Source organism: Eretmochelys imbricata, chromosome 5, assembly GCF_965152235.1.
Source record: "Eretmochelys imbricata isolate rEreImb1 chromosome 5, rEreImb1.hap1, whole genome shotgun sequence".
Taxonomy (NCBI): Eukaryota; Metazoa; Chordata; order Testudines; family Cheloniidae; genus Eretmochelys; species Eretmochelys imbricata.
The window spans coordinates 135,899,525-135,926,937 of NC_135576.1; the positions used below are offsets into that span (position 1 = coordinate 135,899,525).

Genomic DNA, 27,413 nt, shown 5'->3' on the forward strand with positions numbered 1-27,413 from the left:
CCTGTTCTTCCTGCTTAGTATCTCCACAAACAAATCAGTGTACTCTCTATGCCATCATCTAAATCATTGCTGAAGATATGGAATAGAAGTGGACCCAGAACTGATCTCTGTGGGACCCCACTTGTGATGCCCTTCCAGCCTGACTGTGAACCACTGATAACTACTCTCTGGGAGCGGTTTTCCAACCAGTTCTGCACCCACCTTACAGTAGCTCCACCTAGGCTGTATTTCCCTACTTTATGAGACGGCCATGTGAGACCGTAGCCGAAGTCTTAGGCTTCGTCTACATTAGCACCGTACAAGCGCTGCCATGACACCAGCGTGTAATCGCGGCACCGTCGCTAGGAGAGAGCTCTCCCAGCGCTCTGAAAAAGCCACCCCCACGAGGGGCGTAGCTGAAAGCGCTGGGAGAGCGGCTCCCCGCGCCGGTGCTGTGACCTCAAGGGCACTTTAGCGCGCTGAAACTTGCATTGCTCAGGGGCGTGTTTTTTCCCACCCTGAGCAAGGAAATTTCAGCGCTCTAAAGTGCCAATGTAGACAAGGCCATACTAAAGTCTAGAGATACCGTATCTATCGCTTCTCCCCCATCCACAAGGCTTGTTACCCTGTCACAGAGAGCTGTCAGGTTGGTGTGACACCATTTGATCTTGACAAATCCATGCCGACTGTTACTTATCACCTTGTTATCTTTTAGGTGTTTGCAAAGTGATTGCTTAATTATTTGCTCCATTTTCTTTCTGGGTACTGAAGTTAATCTGCCTGGTCTGTAATTCCCCAGGTTGTCCTTATCCCCTTTTCAAGAGACTAGCACTATGTTTGCCCTCTTACAGTCCTCTGGAATCTCCCCCATCTTCCATGACTTTTCAAAGATAATCGCTAATGGCTCAGATATCTCCTCAGTCAGCTCCTTGAGTATTCTGGGATGTATTTGATCAGGTCCTGGCAACTTGAAGATATCTAACTTGTCTAAATCATGTTTAACTTGTTCATTCCCTATCTTAGCCCCAGATTCTACCTCATTTTAATTGGCATTCACTATGTTAGACGTGCAATCACTTATGAAACTTTTTGGTGAAAACCGAAACAGAAAAGTCATTTAGCACTTCTGCCATTTCCACGTTTTCTGTTATTGTCATTCCCTCCTCCTTGAGTAACGGGCCTACCCTGTGCTTGCTTTTAATGTATTTATAGAATGACTTTTTGTTACCCTTTATGTCTCCAGCTAATGTAATCTCTTTTTGTGCCTTGGCCTTTCTAATTTTGTCCCTGCCTGCTTGTGTTTGTTTATAGTTATCCTTTGTAGTTTGACCTAGTTTCCACTTTTTGTAAGAGTCTTGAGTTTCAGATCGTTGAAGATCTCCTGGTTAAGCCTGCGTGGTCTCTTGCCATCCTTCCTGTCTTTCCTATGCAGTGGGATAGGTTACACTTGTGCCCTTGATAATGTCTCCTTGAATACTTTCCAACTCTCTCAAACTGTCTTTCCCTTTAGACTTGCTTCCCATGCAGAGCCTTCCTATCCATTGGACAGTTCAGGGTGGTTGCCCCAGGCCCTGTGCTTTTGGGGGGGGCCGCACGCTTCAGGGGATATGGGGCCTGGGCGGCACGGGGGCTGGTGGCAATGCGACCGGCCTGCTCCACTTTACCCCCGCTTGAGGGGGATGCAAGGCCTGGGTGGTGCGGGGGCTGGCAGCGCCACTGGCCCCCCTTTGCTCTGCCTCGCCAGCTCCCAGCATCGCTCGGGGGGGGCAGGGGTTGGGGGCAGCAGCGGAATGGGGGCAGGGTCTGCCCTGCGGGGTCTGCAGGGGCAGGAAGAGGCGGGGGGGGGGAAGGGGTGGAATGGGGGTGGGAGCAGGAAGGGGCAGGGTTGGGGGGGCCTGGAGTGGAGGGGGGGTTGTCCCAGGCCCCGCACCCTGTTAGGGACGGCCCTGCTGCCCTGCGATCTTACCTACCAACTTCCTGAGTTTGCTAAAGTCTGCCTTCTTGAAAGCCATTGTCTTTATTGTGCTGTTCTCCCTCCTATCATTCCTTGGAATCGTGAACTCTATGATTTCATGGTCACTTTCACCCAAGCTGCCTTCCACTTTCAAATTCTCAACCAGTTCCTCCCTATTTGTCAAAATCAAATCTAGAACAGCCTCTCACCTAGTAGCTTTCTCCACCTTCTGGAATAAAAATTGTCCCTAATAGATTCCCAGAATTTGTTGGATAATCTGCGCTCTGCGGTATTATTTTCCCAGCAGAGGTCTTCTTCAGTAGTGTAGAGTGCTGCTGACATGTTGTCTAACATTGCTCAGAGGAACTCTGGATGATACAGTGGTTAAAGCCACTTGAACCCCATCTCCTCAATTGCCCCACCTTTGTACAGGTTTGTAGCCAAATCCCCCTTCTTTTATCTGTGATGAATTGCTTGTGGGTACAGGTCTCAATTTTGCTAGTGCAGACAAGGTGATAGGAATGTATACGGTGGTTTTGGGCTGAATTATTATCCCCCTAGAGCTGGGCTGTGTGTGGCTGAGTGTGACCCTGAAGGTGTCTGACCTGCTTTTAATGTTACACTTCTTTTGGCTTACCTGAAAGTTGCTCTCGGTGCTCGTGAGATCTGGGCCTGATCCAAAGCCTGTTGAAGCCAATGGGAGTCTTTCCACTGACTTCAGATCAGCACCACTCTGTCTCCTCGATGACCACGAGTTCAAATCCCCTCCTCAGTTGTCCCCTTTAGGAACAAGACCAAGGCTAACAACTATGGGAGATATTTACACAAATTATGGACTGTCTTGGAGGCCATCTAATGCCTGGCACCAAGAGCTGGTATAAAGTGAACAGATCTGCCGGGCCCTGCTAGGGTGTAGCCGTCCAGCTCTCTCTTTACCCTCTCAGGGATGCCCCAGGCAGGTAAGTGAGAGGGTTTGAGAAGTGCCAACAAAACCTCCTCAGAGCACCACCCTTCCTCCCACAGCTGGCCCTCAGTCGTGCCTCCCTCCCTCCCTCCTCCTTCTTGTTACTCCAGAACAACAGAAATTCACATTCAGGAACTTTGTTAATGGGGAGTTAAGGTTGCAGGTGCTCAGCCCTGCCGTGGGCTCCCTGTGTCCTGTCAGAATGGGTGTGTAAGCGTGTAGGCGGGTGTGGCTCTCCCTCGGTGTCTGTCTCTGAGGGAGGCCACACCCCTTTGCTGACACGCTCCTGGAACAACAGTCGAAGCAAGGGGGCAGTTGGCCGTCTAAGGCGCCCACCCTCCGGCAGGGTAGAGCAGGGAACAGCCTGGGGCTCAGGCAGGGGCTATCGACTTGCTCAGGCCTCCTGGCCTAAGGTGGGGAGGCTGCCAACCCCGGGGTTAGGGTGGCAGGGGAACGTGAGCCCACCCGACTCCACCGTGTCCCAGCCCAGGGCTGTAACAACGGCAGAGAGATCTGCCCCTGGCTCAGCGGAGATCCAGCCGCAACACACTGACCTCGTGCCAGCCAGCAATGTAGCTGGACAGCAGTCAGCTGCCCCTGGGCTACTTCCTCCCCTCCCCTCCTCCTGGGTGGAGCTGAACCCCGGGTTGTCCTCCGTCTCCCCGCAGTGCACACTGCCAGTGGCAATCTCAGCAGCTCCTCAGCGTCGGGCTTCTCGCAGTTCTGCTGTCCCAAGGACACATCCAAGATACCAGGGGTCTTCCAAGGGCTCCAGCAGCGGGCTGGAAGCGTGTGACTTCCTCAGCAACTCCTGCTCAACTGAGCTGCAGGGCTCGCCTCTTATATGTCCAGTTCCCGTCCTGCCCTTCTGCTTCCTGCATGGCAGCCGAGGTCTGGCCCTCCCTTGCTCTCAGCCTCCGAGGGAGGCCATGCCCCTTCCCTACAGAGTGTTTAATTCCCAGAAGTCAAAGATTGGCAAACCAGCATATGCAGAGGTAGAATGATGCTTCTCACACAACTCAAACTCTGCCCCAGTGGGTCTGGGAATAGGAACAGGAAGTAGAACAGCACCATGCCAAACCAAACTTGTCCTTGTCTGTGTGCCCAGCACCACCCCAAATCAGCATGCCTCTTCATACCGTCTACACTGTTTGGTGCAGCGCCATTGATTAAGGCGGGAATTGCTGTTCATTGGCAGGGGGTGAGGGTGACGTCTGTGGTCTGCGTGAGGGACCCCTCTGGGAACAGATGGAAGGGGGCAGAGTTGAGGTTGTTTGGCCTGAGTATCCTTAGCCCAGCATCTCCTACTTTGCCAGCCGTTGAATGTTGAGTATTCCGGGCTCCCGTTCTGACGAGGCATGAAGAGCACAGAGCAGTGCTGACCCCCTGCAGTGGTGACATTTTTTGCATGGGAATAATGGAAATCCTGGGCAGCTGCCCTGTAGACTGGTCTGTGCACCAACCAGCTCACTGCTAGGGAAGAGTGAGGTGATGACTGTTCCCTTTGGATAGGAGTCCCCGTATCTACTAACTCCGCTGAAACCCTGCCCTGTGAGAGATGCTAATATCCTCTCTCTTCTCCTCCTCCTCTGCACAGAAAATGACCAAGGCTCTAGTGGCTCTGACCTATCTGCCAAGGGTAAGTGATGGAGGCTGTAGCCTAGGGGTTCACTGCTCTCACTGAGGCCTCTGGAGAGAGACACCTAGTCCAAGTCATTGGACCCTCTAGCAAACCAGCCCCAAGGAGCGGGACGGGGGGGGGGGTTCTGGATCTCTTATTTCCCTTTTATTCACATGGGGGTGCAGGAACAGGTTTGTAGCCAAATCCCCCTTGTTTTATCTGCAATGAATTTAGGTGTGAAAGACTCTAGTGAGAGGGATTTCTCTGTGGCTGCTGACACAGCGTGGGCTGAGCTCAGCTTTTGCAAGGATAACTCCAGTTGCTTCAGAGAACAGTCTCCAGTGAAACTGCAGGGAGGAAGCAGGAGGGACAGAGCCCAGCACTTGGGGCTCCAGGAACCCGGGTCTGTGACCCTGGAGCTACAAGCTTTGTCAGCGGGGTTCGAGATTTTGTCCACTGAACCCTGCAGCCACTAGGGCGACCATCCCACAGCAGTGTGCACTGTCATTGCAAAACATTCTGGCAGGTTCCCTTTAATAGACGTTGCTTGTGTTTAACTTCTGCAGCTTAACTGAGCCTGTTGGAGTCTGTGCCACAACGTGAGGGGAGCCCAGAGAGGAAGACAGATTAGCTCTGCTCTGTCTCCCTGCAAGAACCAGTCAACCCCTCCCTAGCTTTTCTCTGGCACTTGGAGTGTCCTGTGTGGGATTTCCGGCCTCATCTGTCTGCTCACTGAACCACTTTTTGCTTTTCAGATGTCATAGTTTTCTGTAATAATGTTTTATTTGCACAGAATAATTTCCAAAATTTGAATGGATAAAAACTCTGTTAGTCAGAGTTGAGTATTTGCTAGCGTTCAGTGATGCACTCAGTGCTCTGGCTGCGCAGTGCTGTCTGCATACCCTGGACGGTGCGCTAGATCTGTGAGCAGTAACTGCTTGTGTGTCTATGGTGGGGGACGTCTTCCTTTTCTGTAGAATTTCATGATTATAACATGGTCAATGGCCGGGTCTACTCGCAGCTGGCAGCGCTGTTGCTCTCATCAGCTGAGGCATTTTGTTGGACAGGAATAAGTGTCTGTGTTTAGTTTATAAGTGCCTCTAATGTCCTTTTCACCATTGATAGAGCCATAGAAATGCTGGGCTAAAAGGGCCCTCAAGGTCATCAAGTCCAGCCCCAATCTCAGGTAGCACCAAGTTAACCTAGACCATCCCTGACAGATGTTTGTCCAACCTGTTGTTAAAAACTTCCAATGACGGGGATTCCATATCCTCTCTAAGCAACCTGTGTGGTGAAGTGGGACATTTTCCTAATGTTGCGTGTGTATACTGTGTGTGCCTCAGTTTCCCCCATGTGCTGCATGTCTACCCAAGGTGGGGGGGGGGTGTCTGTTGTTGTAGAGGACCAGGTGTGACCCAGTCTAGCAGCCTGGACCCCAGATCATGGCCTGGACACTTTGTAACTTAGCGACTGAAGACCTGAAGGCCCATCCGAACTTGGAGCCAGCCAGTTATGGGCAGCGGAGAGAACAAAGAGCTGAAGAGAGAGTCACCTGGAAACCTGTTTGCCCGGGAAAGAAGACAAAGATGGAGGCGGGGCCTTGGAGGTGAGATGGGGTGGGCCACAGAAAGGAGGAATCACTTCTGGGCTGGGAACAAAGAGTGGCCTGATTCCACCTAGACTGGGACAGACTCAGATGGACGCCCCTGAGAATGTCTTGTAATCTGCTCCAGACGTACAATAAACCCGTCGGTGGGCCCACAAAAGCTTATGCGCAAATAAATCTGTTAGTCTTTAAGGTGCCACCGGACTCCTCGTTGTTTTTGGGGATACAGACTAACACGGCTACCCCCTGATACTTGTCTCCAAGAAAGATGTACTTTATCTGAAACGTTGAGAAAGTAGAAAAACGTCAGGTAGATGCAACTATTAGCAATAAAAATACTTTCAGGAAACAGGTTTAAGTTTGCGTGCGAGTTTTGTCAAATACGGTTATTGTAGGTGTATCTGCATAGAGAGAGAGAAACAGATTCAAAACTTTTTCAGCCGTTTGTGGTTTATTTACCATTAGTATCAGAGATTGAAAGAAACACTTAGTACACCTGAACTCTTCATCTTTTATGATTCAAGCCTTTCCACTAACAAACACCCACCCACCACCACTCCCAGATCCTTCTCAGCAGCGCTGCTGCCGAGCCAGTTTGCCTCATTCTGTATTTGTGCATTTGGTTTTCCTTCCCTACGTGGTGCACCTCGCATTGATGTTTGTTGAATTTCATTTTGTTGCCTATTGCCCAGTTCTCCAATTTATCCAAATCCCTCTGAATTTTAGCTCTGTCCTCTGAAGTGTTGGCAACCTCCTTCCCCCCACCCCGCAGCTTTGTGTCATCTGCAGCATTGATCAGTCTGCTCTCTGTACATACATCCAGGTCATTAATAACGATGTTAAACACTGGACCCAGAACAGATCCCTGTGGAACCCCACTTAAGACCACCTCTTTTGCCCTCACCATTTACAGCTCTCTCCTCCACCTTGGGGTGCAATGACCCTCTATGGGTTAACAGGACCTTTTTCCAGTGAAAGAGCCTTTATCACACGGTGAATATTCTTAAACATGTACATGTATTTATTAGCAATCAACAACTGATCAGCAGACTACTAATGCTCACCACTCCCAATAAAGCAGACAGACATCTCCTTATGGCCAGTCAGCGTTGTGTCATCTGGGGCTCTGGCTTCTCCACAGTCTGGTCATGGAAGGGTTAAAAATCCTAGCAGTTCTGGTCTTGAGCCGTATGCCCGAGTTACGTTCCAATGAGCTTGTTTTCTCACCCTCATATAGTTAAAATGAGAATTCTTCTTATAATGCCTTCGCCACTTGTTTTACTCAAATCATGACTATACCCTGCATCAGACCAATCATAACCCCTAATGGGCTATAACAATTTCTCTAGCAACAGCAAAACCTTCTAATTTCCGCTTATCAGCAAAAGCAGCTTTTAACTAAAACTCTCACGGGTGCCCCGTAAGAACCTTGCAGATACTCCAGGTTAGCGTGTCCATACTCCCTTCTGTTCCAGTGAATCTGTGACGTTCCTGGATCTGTCCCTGTGAGTGATGCTGCAGCTGCACCTGGCACTAGTTGTCCAGTGTGCTCAGGAGCACAGCAGGGGAGCTGCCTCATTCCTTGCCCCGTGGTGGGCTGCATGGACCCACCACAGGCTGGTGAGAGCTGCAGGTGAGAGACAGAGATGGTCTGGAGACCCCTCCCTGACCAGCTTCCGCAGACTGGGCCAAGCCCCTCTGCCTGTCCCATGGAGCCTGCAGGGCTTGCTGGGTTAACGCTAACCTCCTGGGTGAGTCTGTATCACACCACAGTGTAACCGGGACGTGTTGGTGGCTCCTCCCTGGGGAATTTGGGTGCTTGGTGCCCAGGGTTCATGTCTGCTAGTGGCAGAGAGCACAGGAGCAGCCAGTGCAAACTTTTTGCCTTCCCCTCTGCTCATGGGTGGCTGGTCTTAAAGATGCCTCTGAACCAGGCACCTTCACCCAAAAGGCAGCTGATTCCTGGCCCATCGCAGGGTGTGAGCTGGCATCAAAAAGCTCACTCTGGGCAGGGCCTTGTACCCTTGCTACCCCTATTTCTCCAGAGTTGAAAGGTCAAAATCCTCCTCAACTCTTCCTTTGAGATGAATAGCGTCTGAGCTGCGTGGACAGCGATTTGCACTAGTTGGTGTGGGGATGGGGGAGCTTGGTGTTGGTTGGGAAGCTCCCTGTGCATATCCCCCATCCCAGAGCCCACTCCAGGCTCATCCATGCCCCCCTGTGGTCTCCCAGGAGCTGGGGCTGCCTCCTCTCTGTGTGATGAGCTCCCTTCTTGATGGAAGGCTCTTGCAGCTGCTGTGATCTGGTGTAGTTTCACTCTGTTGTGGCTGTGATGATGACTGTGCCGGTTTCAGGCAGCCCAGTGGCTGTGTGTGAGGGAGCGGTTAATGGGCTGTTTTGATCTAGAACAGGGGTTCTCCAAATTCATTGCACCATGACCCCTTTCTGACAACAAAACTTACTACATGTCCACAGGAAGGGGACTGAAGTCCAAGCTTGCCTGAGCCCCACTGCTCTGGGTTGGGGGGTCGAAGCCCAAGGGCTTCAGCCCCAGGAAGAGGGCCTGTAACCTGAGCCTCATTGCCTACCAGGCAAGTCTAAGCCAGCCTGGTGACCCCATTAAAGTGGGTTCACAGCCCACTTTGGGGGCCCGACCCACAGTTTGAGAACAGCTGATCTAGAAAGTTAAAAAGTTTCAACTGGTACCTAAGTATCAGCTGCCCTTAATGATTTTATAAAAGAGAATGTTTTACATAGTCTATTCTGATATGCCAGTAGTAGCCGTGAAATACAAGAAATCATGTAAAAATAATCTACTAAAATAACTAAATGAAATTTCAAAATTGTTATACTTTCTAAAATGATTTTTTTTTCTTTTTTTTAAAAACTCTCTCTCAGGGGCAGTTTAAAAAAATTTTATTTTCATTCTGAATTGGATCAAAAGCAAATATAAATATGTTAAAATTCCCCATAAAATAGAAATTCCAGGTTCTGACCAGCTCTCCCCATAATTCCTGCCTCCCAAACCTCATTATAACAGCCAATGCTGGTCAAACTATAATGCAATTAAGACACTTTAATAGAGCTTGATGAAGAAACCAGGGATAGTCTGTTCTCTGTTTGTACAGCGCCTAGCGCAATGGGACCCTGGTTCATGGCCACTATGGTAAACATAGGATAAAGGACAGTTCTGTGGGCAGAGGGATCTGGAATGTGGGGAGTGGGGTGTGATGCATCCTGGAGCCAGCAGACGGCAGCAACGACCTCCTGGCAGACCTGTACTCCGGCTCCTGTCTCCGGGGCCCTTAGTCCTGGTTCTGTCCCCAGCCTGTGTTGGGAAATGCACAAAGAGCAGGACTGACCTGCCTCTCTCCCACAGTGTGATCCTCACACAGAGACTCCAGCTCCGGCACAACACTTCACAGAGCAGCTGAATTTTCTGGGGGAAAATTAGCTAAATATAGGGTTAAAAACCAATCATTTCCTAAAACGTCCCCTTGGGTCTGATTTTCCTAATCTAGCCTTTCTGAAAGGCCAGATGAGATGATCAGAATGGGGCCTTCTGTCCTTAGCATCTTTGAATTGGGGGAAAGGTGCAAAGCTGAAATGTTAGTAGCCACTTAAAAGCGTCAAAGAGTCCCGTGGCACCTCGTAGTCTAACAGACGTCTTGGAGCATGAGCTTTCGTGGGCGAATCCCCCCGTCGTCGGAGGCACGGAGTGGAAATTTCCAGAGGGGGGTGTAAATGTGCAAGCAAGAATCAGGCTAGGGATAACGAGGCTGCACTTGTGCAAGTCTCTTCATGAGGTTGATGGAGTTCCGCTCCATACGGCTAAATGCAGTGCCTTGCATGGTGTCAAGTATCGTACTTTAGCCGTATGGAGCAGAACTCCTCAACCTCATGAAGAGACTTGCGCAAGTGCAGCCTCGTTATCCCTAGCCTGATTCTTGCTTGCACATTTACACCCCCCTCTGGAAATTTCCACTCCGTGCCTCCGACGACGGGGGGATTCGCCCACGAAAGCTCGTGCTCCAAGACGTCTGTTAGACTACGAGGTGCCACGGGACTCTTTGACGCTTTTACAGATTCAGACTAAATCGCATGGCTGGCTACTTCCATTTTCTGGTGCTCTCAGCCTGGCTCAGCACAGCCAGTCTGCTAGTGTAGGGTGTGTCCACACTAGACAAGAGGTGTTTCTCACAGTGTGTCAGGGAACATGGGCTAAAATCCTAGTGAAGACAAGGCCATGTGTAATCTCCACTCACGTTAACAGGTCAAGGGACAGCCTAGCGGGGAGCCTTGTCTTTAACTTGACCTGCTAACTCGTGTTAAACTGACACCTACCTCATCTTCACTCAGATGTTAGCTCCTGTTAGTCACTGTGTTTGGTGTAAGACATGGCAGGAAAACAGCTCTTCTCCTGGTACAGACAAGGCCCTAGGGAGGCAGGCTCAGCACCGTGGGAGGGGGCACTGGGACACAGGGGTCCATGGGCTGTGAGATGGGGAGAAGGGGGAGCTGTCTGAGGCCAGTGAGAGGAACCCGTGATCTGGGTGGTTTCCTGGCGGGGAAGCTGTGGGAACCTCTCAGCCGGCAATTACTCTCCCCATGTAGGTTTCCGTACACTCCTCCTCCCCCACACATCGGGGGAGGGGAAGTCATGCAGCTGACGCTGTGTGGGGGCAGCAGTGAACAGCTCTGCACCCCCCCTTGGCTCCCCCAGACAGGGAACTAGCTACAGCTCTCCAGGGGCTCCCCCAGCACAGGGCACTGGAGGCTCTGATGGCGGGTGTGGGGAAGGGGGACATGAACGGGGGCATGGATGGATGAGGGGGCTGACCGGCTCGTCTGTCACAGATTGACAGGCTCTGTGCTCTGCTCCACCTTTAAACAGGCTCCTGGGAGTGACCAGGCCCCAAGGTTCACACTGACCCACAAGGACAGGCCTTGTAGCCTGAATGACTCTGGGACTGGGCCTTTGGCCTCCAGCACCTCCTGCTTCCCACCGTTTACACCTACAGAGAATCCACCTTTGTTTACCTTCTTGTGCAGACTTTACCACCCAGATCCTCAGTGATGTTTCAGCTCCCAGCTCCTGTTTATTTCAATGGGAACGAGGCACCTAAATCCCTTTGAGGTTCTGGCCCCACTGTCTTAGGAACCCAGTCAGTATTCTGCAAAGCAGCCTTTGAGAACAAAGGAGCATTTATTAATCCCCTGGAATCCAGTAGGAGAAGGTTTGTAGGTTAGTGCGGCAAAGGGACGTTCAAGGCAGAGTCCATATGGGTAGGAGCAAGGCCCCAAGAGACCAGGCAGTTCTCAGCTCCATCTTCACTCTCTTTGTGTGTCTGCAGCAGCCGCATTAAGACTTGTCTCCTCGCACCTGTCCTTCCTTTAGCTCCAGGTGCAGCCTTTTCACTTTGCTTCTCTGCAGAGTTGGGGGAAGTCACCTGCTCTGAGGCCGCGTCTACACCTAAAATTTAGTTCAACCGAAGCTTCTGAAGCATTCATGGCCTGTGTGACAGACAGGCTGACCTAACCCCCACTGAAGGCACCTAGGTCGATGAAAGAAAAAGCCCCTGTAAACCTGTAGCTGCTAATGGTGTAGACATGCCCTTAGTTCCAGTAGCTCTTAAATACAATCATACCCTGGCCTGCTCCCCTTGCCCAGGCATTGCCCAGCTCTGTCCCAGCAGTGACCCGAGTTTCTTTGAAAAGGCAGAGACCTGTCTCCTTCTCTTCAGATGAAAATCTTGGCCTGTGTCTCTGTCTCCTTGTAGATGTCTCACCATCAGTTCAAGTTAAATGTGGCTAAAACAGAGCTCCTAATCTACGCCACCCTGCCCCCAGTTCTCCCTGCTATCGCCTTTCTCAATCACTGTGGACACCACCAGCCTCTTGCCTGTCACTCAGGCCCATAACTTGGGTGTCATTTTGGTCTCGGACCTCTCTGTAGGTTCTCACATCGACGCTCTGTCGAAATCTTGCTGAGTCAGAATTCTCAGCTCACCCCCACAGCTGTAACTCCCACCCCCCATGCTGCCCCCCACACTTGGCAGAAGTCCCCTGTCAACACCCGCACGGCTACCTTATTAGCCTCCTTCAAATCCCTCCAAGGTGTCTGCAAAAAACCTGACGATGGTGAGGCTGCTGGTGTCCTGTTATCACAGCTGATCGTGCTGACCAGTGTTGTCCCATTGCTTCCTTGTGCTCCTCTGTCTGTCTCCATCTGTTACTTCTTGAATTAGTGTCGTGCCCCCTCCCCGCCCGGTTACCTTCTTTCATGCTAATCTGCGAACAGGTTTCGATGGACAGGTCTGGGTTCTTCTGGATCCCGCCACCCACCCAGCAGGGTGTATCTTCTTTATGTTTCCCTGTGAATGTATTTGTTGGTGCCTCCAGCACCCTTACTCCTTCCCGGCAGGGTCCCCAGGGCGGCTTGGGAGGAAAATGCCAATCCCAGGGTAACCCCCACTTACCTGCCAGAAAGTCGGAGACTTCCAAGAAATCACACAAATACATAGAATATACTGAACACAGTAATTATATTAAACGGGAGACGAATATAACATAACGGGGTAAAACACTATTCTTCGTGCCCACGCTGACACTATCCGTGACTTTCCCCAGTCACGTGACCTGATGGAGGAAATGTAAGAATAGTGTCCCGTTGGTACGTGTACTTTGTTGGGGCCCTTGATGATCTATGACCACGATATCTTCTCTGCAGTGGTTTAGCAGGGTGGCTGACTGGGCTCAGTACACCCCAAAGGACTCACAAGTGGGAGGAGGTGGTAAGTCCCTCCATAGGTTTAATATGCACCCGCTGATAAAATCCCCAAACCCATACTCCCTGGCTTGAGGACACAGTTCAAAGAGTAGGGGGTCCCCAAAACAAATTCCCGGACTGACTAACTAAAGGATGGTGCATTCACAAACTCCATGAATAATCCTCGGATTCAGAGATGACTCTGGACCCCTCGGTCACGGCAGAGGGGCTGATCTCTGCTGGCAGGGCCTCTTCAGGCCTGAGTCAGGCGGCTTTGTCCCAGGATTTCCCCTCACCACCCAGGGGTGCAGGGCTCAAGGTGCAGATTACAGAACTGGACTAAACTCCAAACTGTCGTCTCCTAGCCCAGCGTCCAGACACACTCCCAGCAGGCCAGCCCTGGACTAGCAGCCGGAGCAGAGCTGGCCATGTGGTGACTGGTCTCCCCTAGGGAGCTGGGGGCGAACTCAGCCTGGCTGGGGAAGTTTCCCAGCAAAACTCTACAAAGTGGGAGTAATCAGTGGGGAAGGAAAAGCCCAGCGGAGGGATCTGCTGTCAGGTCCCTAGAGGCCAGTTGTCAGGGGAACCCTGCATGCTGGCCTGGGACTCCCCAGCTCCCCACACAGCCAGGCCTGCCCTTGCCCTGCCTGGCTCCAGACTGACTCAAAAATGGATTCTCCCCTTTCCTGAGCTCCCTGGGAGGGCATCTCACTCCCTAGTGGTTGTCGGGCAGACTCTGTATCTGCCTTGGCTTTGCCTCCCTGCCAGGGACAGTGCCCCTCTCTGAGCTGCCCGCAGGCAGAGCCCCAGGTCAGCTCCTTGGGGGTTACACTGGTAAAAAAACTAAACAAACAACAACAAAGCAGAAAGCAAACCCGTGACCGAGAGGGGAAGTGAAGGCAGCTATATAAAATCACTCTGTCACTGGGAGTCCTGAGGAAGTGGAACCACACAGGACTGTTTGGGAAGAGCCAAAGGGGATGTTTGCTGGAGACGAGGGATGGGAAGAACTTGGAAGACTCAGCCCACAACACGGGGCAACAGGGAAACAGCCAGGGCAGAGACAGGGTGAATCCACTCACCGGAGCAGAGGGGTTGGAAAAAATCAAAGAAACTGCTCAGCAGAGAATCCCCACTGGAGACAGATCCGGTATGCTTGGTGTCTGTGGGAAAAGCTTTGCTGGGACTTCAGCCCACATTACTCCGCACAGTAAACAATCCACATAGGAGAAAAACGCTATCGATGTGCCGAGTGCAGGGAAAGCTTCAGTTGGAGCTCCCAGCTTATTTCACATCAGAGACAGCACACCGGAGGGAGACCCTGTGGATGCCCTGCCTGTGGGAAATGCTTCTCTCACAGCACTGCCCTCATTAACCATCAGAGAATCCACATAGGATTGAAGCCCTACAAATGCCCCCAGTATGGGACGAGCTTTCCTCGGCACTCACACCTTGTTGTACGTCAGAGAATCCACACGGTGAACAACACTGTGGAGAAAGCTTCCAGTACAGTTCAAAGCTTCTCACACATAAGAGAAAACACACGGGAGAGAAACCTTATAAGTGCCCTGAGTGTGGGGAAAGCTACAGTGACAGCTTTAATAGACATTGGAGGGTGACACTGGAGAGAAGCCTTTCAAATGCTGTGATATTTGGAAAAGCTTCAGTAAGAGCTCAGACTCTATTGCACATCAGAGAATACACACAGGTGAGAAACGCTATAAATACCTCCCTGATCTGGGGTGGGATAGGGTGGGATCTGAGTTACTACAGAGAATTCTTTCCTGGGTATCTGGCTGGTGAATCTTGCCCAGACGCTCAGGGTTCAGCTGATCGCCATATTTGGAGCCGGGAAGGAATTTTCCTCCAGGGCAGATTGGAAGAGGCCCTGGGGTTTTTTCGCCTTCCTCTGTAGCATGGGGCACGGGTCACTTGCTGGAGGATTCTCTGCACCTTGAAGTCTTTAAACCAGGATTGGAGGACTTCAATAGCTCAGACATAGGTGAGAAGTTTATTGCAGGAGTGAGTGGGTGAGATTCTGTGGCCTGCATTGTGCAGGAGGTCAGACTAGATGATCATAATGATCCCTTCTGACCTTAATATCTATGAATCTATGAAACTATGGTAAGAAATTCCATTATAGCTCAGACACGACTGAACATCAGAATAATAGACTCATAGAATATCCGGGTTGGAAGAGACCTCAGGAGGTCATCTAGTCCGACCCCCTGCTCAATGCAGGACCAACACCAACTAAATCATCCCAACCAGGGCTTTGTCAAGACAGGCCTTAAAAACCTCTAAGGATGGAGATTCCACCACCTCCCTAGGTAACGCATTCCAGTGCTTCACCACCCTCCTAGTGAAATAGTGTTTCCTAATATCCAACCTAGACCTCCCCCACTACAACTTGAGACCATTGCTCCCTGTTCTGTCATCTGGTACCACTGAGAACAGCCGAGCTCCATCCTCTTTGGAACCCCCCTTCAGGTAGTTGAAGGCTGCTATCAAATCCCCCTTACTCTTCTCTTCTGAAGACTAAATTAAACCCAGTTCCCTCAGCCTCTCTTCCTAAGTCATGTGCCCCAGCCCCCTAGTCATTTTCGTTGGTGTCTGCTGGATTCTCTCCAACTTATCCACATCCTTTCTGCAGTGGGGTCCCAAAAAATGGGGCACAACAGACGTGGCCTCACCAGTGCTGAATAGAGGAGCATAATCATTTCCCTCCATCTGCTGGCAGTGCTCCTACTAATTCATCCTAATATGCTGTTGTCCTTCTTGGCAACAAGGACACACTGCTGACTCATATCCAGCTTCTCGTCCACTGTAATCCCCAGGTCCTTCTCTGCAGAACTGCTGCTTAGCCAGTCGGCCCCCAGCCTGTAGAAGTGCATGGGATTCTTCTGTCCTAAGTGCAGAACTCTGCACTTGTCCTTATTGAATCTCATCAGATTTCTTTCGGCCCAATCCTCCAATGTGCCTAGGTCACTCTGGACCCTACTCCTACCCTCCAGTGTATCTACCTCTCCCCCCAGTTCAGTGTCATCCACAAACTTGCTGAGGGTGCAGTGCAACCCAGCATCCAGATCATTAATAAAAATGCTGAACAAAACCAGCCCCAGGACCAACGCCTGGAGAACTCTGCTTGATACCGGCTGCCAACTAGACATGGAGCCCTTGATCACTACCCGTTGAGCCCGACAATCTAGCCAGCTTTCTATCCACCTTATAGTCCATTCATCCAACCCATACTTCTTTAATTTGTTGGCAAGAATACTGTGGGAGATCGTATCAAAAGCTTTGCGAAAGTCAAGGTATATCACGTTCACCGCTTTCCCGATATCCACAGAGCCAGTTATCTCATCATAGAAGACAATCAGGTTGGTCAGGCATGATTTGGTCTTGGTGAATCCATGTTCACTGTTCCTGATCACCTTCCTCTCCTCCAAGTGCTTCCAAATGGAGTCCTTGAGGACCTGCTCCATGATTTTTCCAGGGACTGAGGTGAGGCTGACCAGTCTCTAGTTCCCCAGATTCACCTTCTTCCCTTTTAAAAAGATGGGCACTATATTTGCCTTTTTCCAATCATCCACGACCTCCCCTGATCAACATGAGTTTTCAGAGATAATGGCCAATGGCTCTGCAATCACATCAACCAACTCCTTTAGCACTCTCGGATGCATTGCATCTGGCCCCATGGACTTGTGAATGTCCAGCGTTTCTAAGTAGTCCTTAACCTGTTCTTTCTGTAACCCTTCTGCCTGTCAGAGTTGGCAGCAACAAGGGCCGGGTTCAATATCTAGGGGATCCATTCCAATAACACAATGCAAAACCGGCTCGAGCCCCCACCCAGTGACCTGGGACAAATATATACCACGCCCGCTGGGCGCCTCCAAGAGGCAATACTTCCCCTCTCGCAAGCACATAGTCTGAGTGTAGCAAAAAGCCTTTTAATAATAGAGAGAAACAATGTGACATTATGTTGGGGAAACACCACCAACAGGATTCCTAACACAACCCATGAGCAAAAAACCCACCCCAAGCAAATTGAGGCATGTCCTTTCCCTTTGGTTCTTGAGTCCAGCAACCCAAAATCACCCAAAGTCCCAAAAGTCCAACGACCCAAAAGTCTCTGTCCCTGGTCAGGGCAGCCCCAGAGTTCGAAAGTTTATCTACAGAGTTTTACCTCCCAAGCTGGGTGGAGATGGGTGTGTGTGTGTGTGTGTTAAGGGGCACCTTACATGGTCCAACGCTGATGGCCCCACTCTCCAAGGGGCTCCACTCTGCCAGCCGCCCCATGAGCTGCTCTAGGCATCTGACAAACTGCTCTGCTCTGCTCCACCAGCCGCTCTGCTTACCCCTCCGCAAACTGCTCCACCATATATCTTCAGACTTCCCCACTACTTAACACAACACTCAGTGATTTCAGCTTTTAGTAAGGTTAGCTCTGTTGTGATTTCAGCTTGTAGCAGGGAAGCCTCAGTGCTGGTGTATCATTAGCCCAAAGTGAATTCAACTCAGCAGCCTGTAACTAGACTCCTAATGGAATCAAAATTAGCTCTGACATTCTACAGTGGAAAGAGGAAAAAGTGCAATTAGCATGTAAGGCCCTCACCAGGAGACCCATACACCAAGTATTAATACCTTTCCCCAACCTCTGTCAATTCACAGAGTTTTGGAACCCATGTCCCTTGCCTAGCGAGTGCTACTGAGTTGATGGCGAGTCCCTCCATCATAACAAAAGGCCAAGTACAGTTCCACTGTCCTTGATTCCCATAATCAGGGTAATAATAATTTATTCTTCCTGCCCCAACAACAGAGACACTGGGGATCCCACAGCAGCCAAAGTGACCATTTGGGCAGCTATGGCCTCATTCTAGGCGGGGTGGGTGTGCCTATGCAAATGAGATCGGCCCCTGAAGTTCTTTTCCACAACTTGCCACACCTCACCACCAGATGTCAGGGTGGAGTTCATCCTGACTCTGCTTACATTTCTCCACTGAGGGCTGCTCACCTCCTCCCCATACTGTGTTGGCCGGTGCAGCATTCTGGGAGCTGACCTTGTCTGTAAAGACCAAGGCAAAAAAAGCATTGAGTGCTTTAGCTTTTTCCACATCATCTCTCACCAGCTTGCCTCCCCATTCAGTAAGGGTCCCACGCTTTCCCTGACCTTCTTCTTGTTGCTAACATACTTGTAGAAGCCCTTCTTGTTACCCTTCACATCCCTTGCTAGTTGCAACTCCAATTCTGCTTTGGCCTTCCTGTTAAGTCAATCTGGTTGCCTGAGATATTTGCTATTCTTTCTGCACATTGGGATGAGAATTCACACAGGCAAGAAATCCTAAAAGTGCCCTGACTAGGGATTCGCCAAGTGAATATCATCTTTGCCATTTCCCATGAACGTCGGAGCATCAGGCCAGGCTGGAGTGGCCATGTAATGCGGATATGCAATGGTTATAAGGCAGAGAATAAATCACATTCCTGGAACAGAGTCGTGTAGGGCAAGAGGCTGAGATAAGATTCCCACATTGTGATGGGATTTGTTTATGATTGTTCAAGAACCTCTGACTGTCCTCTGATCAGCTCCTCCATCAACACAATTTGTCAGTTCAGGCCATAGTCGAGGAGCACTTGCTAACACTAAGCCATGACATAGCAGCATCCTCAAGTAATGGTCTCTATCATCTCCCCTTCGCTAGGAGATGCTGTGCCTTCCTGGCAGACAAACATCTGGCCTCAGTTACTGACAGCTTTGTCACCCCTCAGCGGGGCTGCAGCAATGTGATCTGCCTGGCCATGAAACCATCAGTGCCGGGGGACCTTCAGCTAGTGCAGAATGCTGCAGTGCATCTTCTCTGCAACACAAGCTCCTGTGAGCACATCACGCCTGTATCCTCCACTCCCTGCATGGCCTGCCCACCGAATATCAAATTATGTTCAAGATCTTGGGCCTTGTCTTCTGGGTGCTCCATGGCCTCAGCCGAAGTTATATAAAAACTTCCTAAAGCTCTGTGATGAAGACCACACACAGCAACTTTCATTGCTACTCAAGCACAATGAAACAGGCCACAATAAGTGTAATGTTTATTTGTGCAGGAGAGAGAACTGTCTTTGTGGCCGGTCTCAGGTGGTGGAATGAATTCCCCCAGGAAATAAGGATTGTCACCAACCTGACCATCATTTACTCCTAGTGCTTGGACTTTGCTTTCTCTAGTATAAATACTTATCAACACGCTCACTTATCGCAAAAAACATAGCAGAACTCTTCCCCTGCACACGCTTCTCCCCCAGAAAGGATGAAAGAACAAAAAACATGGGACAGAAGGTTGCTTATCACACTACTGAAAGGTGCTCAGACACTGTGGGGAGGAACATGGTATGAGCACCAATAGAGAACAGAAGAGACTTTTGCTGCTACTCAGCTACAACCTTATTATCTTATTCTCTGTGACTTTTCATTTATACTTGACAGTAAATTATTTAAAGAAATGGATATATTCAGGAGCAATAATGGTCTCCACTAGGTTTGAAATGCAATGTCCTGACCAAGGCTTAGTGGGGATGATGGTTTATTTGTGATTTTCTTGCTTTGCACGAGGAGGAATAACATGGGTCTGAGTTTCTCAGAATCATTCATCTGCAGAGGAGAAGAATGCAAAAATAGGCCTTCATGGGGTGAGACGGGACCTTCAGGAAAGTCTCTTGACATGTTTCTTTTAAATTACAGAGTCTAGGAGGGCTCTGCTGTTTATTCCCTACAGGTACCATGCATTCCTAGATCTAGACGGGTTATCTAGATGACTGAGGTGCTGATTGTTCTCTTTAGAGTTACACACTGCCACTGTCATGGGTCTGTAGTTCTCCTTCATGATACATGTCTCCTCTACAAAGCCCTGGACTAAGAATGTGAAATCCCTGACCACATTTCTTGTACCTGCTCCACAGGGTTGGGGGATTAATCCGCAGACATTTAGAATCCAGATGCATTAACTACAGTATGTTTCTTTTCTGATTAGCTTTCTACTTCATTTTTTTATAGAGGCACTTATCAGAAAAAATATCAAAATGTTCATTTCAGAGTCATGACAGAGAAAAGATATTGAATCTAATTCCCTGGTATCTCAAAATACCTGATCAACCTAGAATGGAACAAAAATGATCATTAGAGATTCTGTTAGACAGTTAACTGGCTGCTTTTATGAACTCGTGGTAATGTCGAGTGAAAGGAACTTCACAGTGTACTTACAGCCCCTGGGCTAGGAAGAGAATCCAGGTGGTTTCATCTAAAGGGGAATAGGAAAGAAACTCTGATCTTAGGCCTTGTCTGCACAGGACAGGTTTTCCTGTCTATGTTTTTCTACCACACCTGTGTGAGTCCAGAGGCAGGGCACAAGCAAACAACTTCCCTTCTGAACCAGTGCGTCTGGTGTTGTGATGTTGTTAAATTACTTTGCCGCATTCTGAGCAGGTATCCCATGATGCAATGTTCTACCCACCCCCCTGCACCTGGACCACCCCGCCAAGCTCCCCCAGGGCCCGGATCCCTCCACTGAGTCCCCCGTACCCAGACATGCCTGCCAAGCCCCAACCATCTTCCCCGGACCTCCCTGCAGAGTCCCCTTCCCCCTGCACCCAGATGCCCCCCACACCCACACTGAGGCAACTGCACTCACCGTGCCCCACACAGAACCTTCTCCCTGCACATCTGCATTACCCCATCTGAAGCCCCTCCCCACTTGGATCCTGCCAGACTGAGCCTGCCTGCCCACACCTGGATTGGGGGGCAGGGCTGGGCATGTGTGCGAGACTCTGTCCCTCTCATTTGCTATCTCGGTGCACCCAGCACGGAGGGGCAGGCAGGGTCCAAAGGTGTTTCTGGGGCAGGCCTGGCCCTTGCACTGTTTCACTGCTGTGCAGATTGCTGGATTGGGGCTGGAGCCCGGGATCTAGGACCTTACAGGGTGCGAGGGTCTCAGAGCTCTGGCTCTAGTCTGAGCCCAGAAGTCTGCACAGCAATGAAACAACCCCATAGCCAAGCCCCAGAAGCCTAACTCAACTCAGCTGGCATGGGCCAGCCTGTTGTATCAACCAGGCCAGGTACGAACAAGCTTCAACAGGACTTTATTTTCAAAGTGGAAACCTCTTTACCAAGCTGCTGCTGCACCCTCTGTAGCTCTCTCCCAGCCTCTCAACTCCTCCCCTCTCCTTCCTGTTTCCTGTCCTTTCAGACTCCCAATGGCCAGAGCTCCCAATTCTAATAATTACAAGCAACTTCTAAACACCACACAGCCACAGGGTTTTCTTTGCTGGGTAAACATATCCTTCTGTGCTTGACATACATGGAAATATATTAATATTGCCATCTGCCCTGTGGAGCCCTAGAAATGTGCCTGGTAAGCAATCTATTTATCAAAACCCATTTCCTGAATCTGCTTTGTTGTCTGTATTGTTGACAGCTATTTTGAAATAAATTACCGAAACAACTGAAAATGGTATGATTATATTGTGCTGCTTTGACAAATGAAAGATGCAGAATTTTACAATATCGTGCACTGAATTTTTATTTTGGGGGGCACAGAATCCCCTCAGTGGTAGCATATGAATGTTAACACTATGCTATATGCTACAAATGGTAATGCTATGTTAATAAGTTTTGGCTTTGTTATGTAGCACATGCTTTACTCTTCTATTACTTCATTCTAGTGTTCTTCATTCTGACAATGTTAGTTCTGCTTGTTCTGCAAAATCAATAAACTTTTATAAAAATTAAAGATTTCATGACTCCTTTGCATTGATCTCAGAAAATATAATTATTTTGCTATCTCACAGGTTTTTCAAATGTGTGTCTACAATCAATCTGTGATGGGTTGGACCCCCCGATGTACTGGGGGGTTCTCCTGCTCCACCAGCCTACATTCCCTCTCCCTGTTTTCCTGAATTCGGCTCTCCGGTCTCTTGCAGCACACACACACAGGTAGGGCCACACCCCACTGCAGCCACAGACTGAAGTCAGCTCTGTGTGAGAGGATTCACCCAGCACTCACCTGCACACCTCTGCTGGGGGATAAACACAAAATAATATTTTCTTGCACTTGTCATAAATATAAAGGGAAGGGTAAATCCCTTTAAAATCCCTCCTGGCCAGAGGAAAAATCCTCTCACCTGTAAAGGGTTAAGAAGCTAAAGGTAACCTCGCTGGCACCTGACCACAATGACCAATGAGGAGACAAGATACTTTTAAAAGCTGGGAGGAGGGAGAGAAACAAAGGGTCTGTGTCTGTCGGTATGCTGCTTTTGCTGGGAATAGAACAGGAATGGAGTCTTAGAACTTTTAGTAAGTAATCTAGCTAGGTATGTGTTAGATTATGATTTCTTTAAATGGCTGAGAAAAGAACTGTGCTGAATAGAATGACTATTCCTGTCTGTGTGTCTTTTTTGTAACTTAAGGTTTTGCCGAGAGGGATTCTCTATGTTTTGAATCTAATTACCCTGTAAGGTATCTACCATCCTGATTTTACAGAGGTGATTCCTTTACTTCTATTTCTATTAAAATTCTTCTTGTAAGAAAACTGAATGCTTTTTCATTGTTCTCAGATCCAAGGGTTTGGGTCTGTGGTCACCTATGCAAATTGGTGAGGATTTTTACCAAACCTTTCCCAGGAAGTGGGGTGCAAGGGTTGGGAGGATTTTGGGGGAAAAGAAGTGTCCAAACTACGTTTCCCAGTAAACCCAGTTAGAGTTTGGTGGTGGCAGTGGATATTCCAAGGGCAAAGGATAAAATTAATTTGTACCTTGGGGAAGTTTTAACCTAAGCTGGTAAAAGTAAGCTTAGGAGATTTTCATGCCGGTCCCCACATCTGTACCCTAGAGTTCAGAGTTGGGGAGGAACCTGACAGCACTGTATAGAAATATCTGTACAGCACAAGCTCATAAAATGTCGCCCTCCTCCTCAATGTGAAGAGAGATGTGGACCCCCCTGCCCCCGTTAGAAATTACATAAACTGGGTTTAATAATAAACAAAATAAGTTGTATTAACTATAAAAGGCAGATGTTTGGTGGCTAAAGAGATAGCAAACAGAACAAAGCAGACTGCTAAGCAAATAAGACAAAACACACTAACTAAGCTTAGAGACTAACAAATTTATTTGAGCATAAGCTTTCGTGAGCTACAGCTCACTTCATCGGATGCATATAGTGGAAAATACGGAGGGGAGATTTTATATACACAAAAAGAAAAGGAATACTTGTGGCACCTTAGAGACTAACCAGTCTCTAAGGTGTCACAAGTCCTCCTTTTCTTTTTCCGAATACAGACTAACACGGCTGCTACTCTGAAACCTGTCTTTATATACACAGAAAACATGAAACAATGGGTGTTACTATACAGACTGTAACAAGAATGACCAGGTAAGGTGAGCTATGACCAGCAGGAGAGCGGGGGCGGGCGGGGGGGAACCTTTTGTAGTGATAATCATGGTAGGCTATTTCCAGCAGCATTTCCAGGGCTGAGGGTTCCCCAGATGGCCCAGGGATGGCTCAGGTCACCAGTGAGGAGCCCTCTCAGAGCACGCTTCCTGTCCCATCTCTTTGGGAGGGCCTCCCACCATGAGAGCTAGAGAGCAGTCCCCTCCTCGCCAGTGGAGGGAGGGAAGCAGGAAAAGGGAAACCAAAAAAGACAAACCCCAATGACTCTAAGGGACAAAGGGCTAGGTGGGGGAAAATTGTCCCACCTTAACCTAGTGTTTTCCGTGCCTAGAATTTGGCCAGCACCGGGTGGTTCAGCCTGCCTAGGTACCCAACCTCTCTGGGGCTCTTACCTTCTCACAGGGACGTCTGTCTTCTCGCTCAATGAGCAGTGGGAAAGGAGAAAACTCCAGAGAGGCTCCACCTCGCGCTCACATACGTGACCCTGAATTCTCTCTCAGTCCTCAAGGAGACACCTCAAGAAGGAGACTCCCTGCAGCAAAGCCCCGGGGGTCTCTGAGATCCCCCTGCCCTGCAGCCTGTCCTCCCTGGCCGTTGTCGTGGACTCTCTGTGAGGTCACCGCCTCCCAACCTCCTTTGACCAATCAGCTGAGTGCTGCAAAAGGCCCTTGTGATGTCACTGCCACACCCACCCCTGCCCTGCGCGAAGTATGTACACGTGATCTTAACTCTGATGTTTCCTAACGTTTAAAGGCCTGGTCTCCAGGGTGTTCTTTGTGCTTATAGATCTATTTTGGGGAGAGATACAATCACTTATTTCAGAGCAGTAGCCGTGTTAGTCTATATCAGCAAAAAACCCGAGGAGTACGTGTGGCACCTTAGAGACTAGCAAGTGTATTTGGGCATAATCTTTCCTGGGCTAAAACCCACTTCATCGGATGCATCCAGTGGAAAATACAAGTAGGAAGATATATATTCACAGAGAACATAATAAGATGGGTGTTGCCATACCAACTCGAACAGACTAATCAATTAAGGTGGGCTGTTATCAGCAGGAGGAAAAAAACTTTTGTAGTGATAATCAGGATGGCCCATTTTAAAAAGTTGACAGGAAGATGTGAGTAACAGTAGCGGGAACTTAGCATGGAGAAATAGCTTTTACTTAGTGTAATAACCCATCCACTCCCAGTCTTTACTCAAGCCTAATTTAATAGTGTCCAGTTTGCAAATTAATTCCAATTCTGCAGTTTCTCATTGGAGTCTGGTTTTGTAGATTTTTTTGTTGGAGAATTACAACTTTTAGCTCTGAAATTGAGTGACCAGGGAGGTTGAAGTGTTCTCCGACTGGTTTTTGAATGTTATAATTCTTGACGTCTGATTTGTGTCCATTTATTCTTTTGCGTAGAGACTGTCCAGTTTGGCCAATGCACATGGCAGACGGGCATTGCTGGCACATGTTGGCATAGATCACATTGGTAGATGTTCAGGAGAACGAGCCCATGATGATGTGGCTGATGTAATTAGGTCATATAATGGTGTCCCTAGAATAGATATGTGGACAGAGTTGGCAACGGGCTTTGTTGCAAGGATAGGTTCCTAGGTTAATGTTTTTGTTCTGTGGTTGTTGGTATTTGCTTCAGGTTGGGGGGCTGTCTGTAAGCGAGGACTGGCCTGTCTCCCAAGGTCTGTGAGAGTGAGGGGTCGTCCTTCAGAATATGTTGTAGAACCTCGATGATGCGCTGGAGAGGTTTTAGTTGCGGGCTGAGGGTGACGGCTGGTGGCATGCTGTTCCTTTCTTTATTGGGCCTCTCCTGGAGAAGGTGACTTCTGGGTATTCTTCCCTTCAGCAGGTGAGTATTGTAGTTTTAAGAACGCTTGATAAAGACCCTGTAGGTGTTTGTCTCTGTCTGAGGGATTGGAGCAAATGCGGTTGTATCGTAGAGCTTGGCTGTAGACAATGGATCGTGTGGTGTGGTCTGGATGAAAGCTGGAGGCATGTAGGTAAGTATAACGGTCCGGTATAGGGTGGTGTTTATGTGACCATCGCTTATTAGCACTGTCGTGTCCAGGAAGTGGGTCTCTTGTGTGGCCTCTCCTTCTGCCCCTCCACCCCCACGAACATGATACAGTTCTGCGGTGACCTGGAATCCTACTTTCGACGTCTCTGACTCAAGGAATATTTCCAACATGCCTCTGACCACACACACTAATCCACAGAGACCTTCCTACCAACACTACAAAAAGAGGATTCTGCGTGGACTCCTCCTGAAGGTCGAAACAGCAGACTGGACTTCTACATAGAGTGCTTCCGCCGACGAGCATGGGCTGAAGTGGTCGAAAAGCAGCATCGCTTGGCCCATAACCTCAGCCGTGCAGAACACAACACCATCCACAGCCTCAGGAACAACGCTGACGTCTGAATCAAAAAGGCTGACAAAGGAGGTGCTGTCGTCGTCATGAATAGGTCGTAATATGAACAAGAGGCGGCTAGGCAGCTCTCCAACACCACATTCTGCAGCCCATTCCCCTCTGATCCCACCCAGGGTTACCAAGAGAAACGACACCATCTGCTCAAGAAACTCCCTGAAAAACACAAGAACGAATCTGCACAGACATGCCCCTGGAACCCCGAGCAAGCGTCTTCTATCTGATACCCAAGATCCATAAACCAGGAAATCCTGGATGCCCCGTCATCTCAGGCATTGGCTAGGGGTGCTGGTCACGTAGGGCCTGAGGAGAGAGTCGACATAGTCAGATAATCCTGCTGTCAGGATGCCAATGCCTGAGAGGATTTCATCGCAGTCTCTGACGAGGGGGTTCAGGCTCCAGTGCTCTGCTCTGTTTTCCCAGCCCTGTCCAGGGGGTTGTTTCCAGTTTCAGAAATGGGGAATGTTCACACACTCCCAATGGGACTTTGCATAAACCAGGCCCTAAGCCAGGGGCAGGCAAACTTTTGGCTTGAGGGCCGGATCCGGTTTCAGAAATTGTATGGAGGGCCAGTTAGGAGAGGCTGTGCTTCCCCAAACAGCAAGGCATGGCCCGGCCCCTGCCCCCATCTGCCTCCCACCCCGCTTCTTGCCCCCTGACGGCCGCCCCGGGCCTCCTGCCCCATCCAACCCCTCTGTTCCCTGAGGAGCCCCCCAGGATCCTTTCCCCATCCACCCCTCCTGCTCTCTGTCCCCTGACCGCACCTGGATCCCCTCAGCCCCTAACTGCCCCTGCTGCCCCATCCAACCCCTCCATCTCCTTACTGACTGCCCCCCCTGGGAACCCTGCCTCATGCAACCACCTCTTCTCCCTGACCACCCCCAGACTCTCCGCCTCTAACTGACCCCTGCCCTAACTGCCCCCCACTGCCCCTTCCAACCCCTCCTCTCCTTTCTGACTGCCCCCCAGCACCCCTGCCCCATGCAACCACCCCTTCTCCCTGTCCTCTGACCGCCCCTGGAACTCCCACCCCTGACTGCCCCCCACCGCCCCATCCACCCCCTCTTCTGCTTCCTGACTGCCCCCTGGACCCATCCAACCACCCTTTCTCCCTGACCGCCCTGGGAACTCCTGCCCCATTCAATCCCCTGTTCCCTGCCCTCTGACTGCCCCGACCCCATCCGCCCCCCACCCCTGACCACCCCCCGAACTCCCCTGCCCCCTACCCCACCCCTCCCCCAATCCCTGCCCCCTGACCGCGCTGCCTGGAGGCCCGGGGGCTGGGGGCGGCTGCCCCAGGACCGGCTGCCGGGCCGCGCCGCACAGAGCCCCGGGGCCGGTCGGGCTCGTAGCCCCGTTGCCCGGAGCATGGGCCGGCGGCGCCGGGAGCGGAGGCTGCGGGTCCGGGGGGGAACAGCAGGGGCGGGGCCGGGGGCTCTCCAGAGTTCGGGGCCGGGCGGAGCGGCTCAGAGCCCCCGGCCCCCCTTCTGCCGCTCGCTCCCCACATGTCGCTGCCCCCCAACCCCAGGGAGCTGCAGCAGCTTCCCTCTGCCCGGGGCAGGAACTTGCAGCCCCCGCTGGGAGCAGCCTGGGCCCCCCTGCCCCCCACAGGCTGCCCCGGGAGCAGCTCCCTGGGGGGCAGGTCTCCCCTTCTCTCCCTGGGGGCA

The 27,413-nt window shown here is 50.4% G+C and overlaps 2 protein-coding genes across 5 annotated transcripts in view; one reads left to right on the forward strand and one right to left on the reverse strand.

Annotated features, from left to right (window-relative positions):
• The window catches only part of LOC144265360 (class I histocompatibility antigen, F10 alpha chain-like), a 343,097-nt gene that overhangs the window by 306,468 nt on the left and 9,216 nt on the right, over positions 1-27,413 (forward strand). For 2 of the 3 annotated variants that reach the window (XM_077817987.1, XM_077817993.1), the window contains exons 7-8: positions 4,495-4,536; positions 5,085-6,477. In XM_077817987.1, coding sequence (XP_077674113.1) covers positions 4,495-4,536; positions 5,085-5,089 — 47 coding nt within the window. In that variant the 3' untranslated portion in view covers positions 5,090-6,477. Of the gene's footprint in view, positions 1-4,494; positions 4,537-5,084; positions 6,478-27,413 lie in introns of those variants that run through there. The other variant, XM_077817988.1, reaches the window with a different exon arrangement.
• LOC144265359 (class I histocompatibility antigen, F10 alpha chain-like) overlaps positions 1-27,413 on the reverse strand; it is a 594,986-nt gene that overhangs the window by 104,557 nt on the left and 463,016 nt on the right. The window lies entirely within an intron of this gene.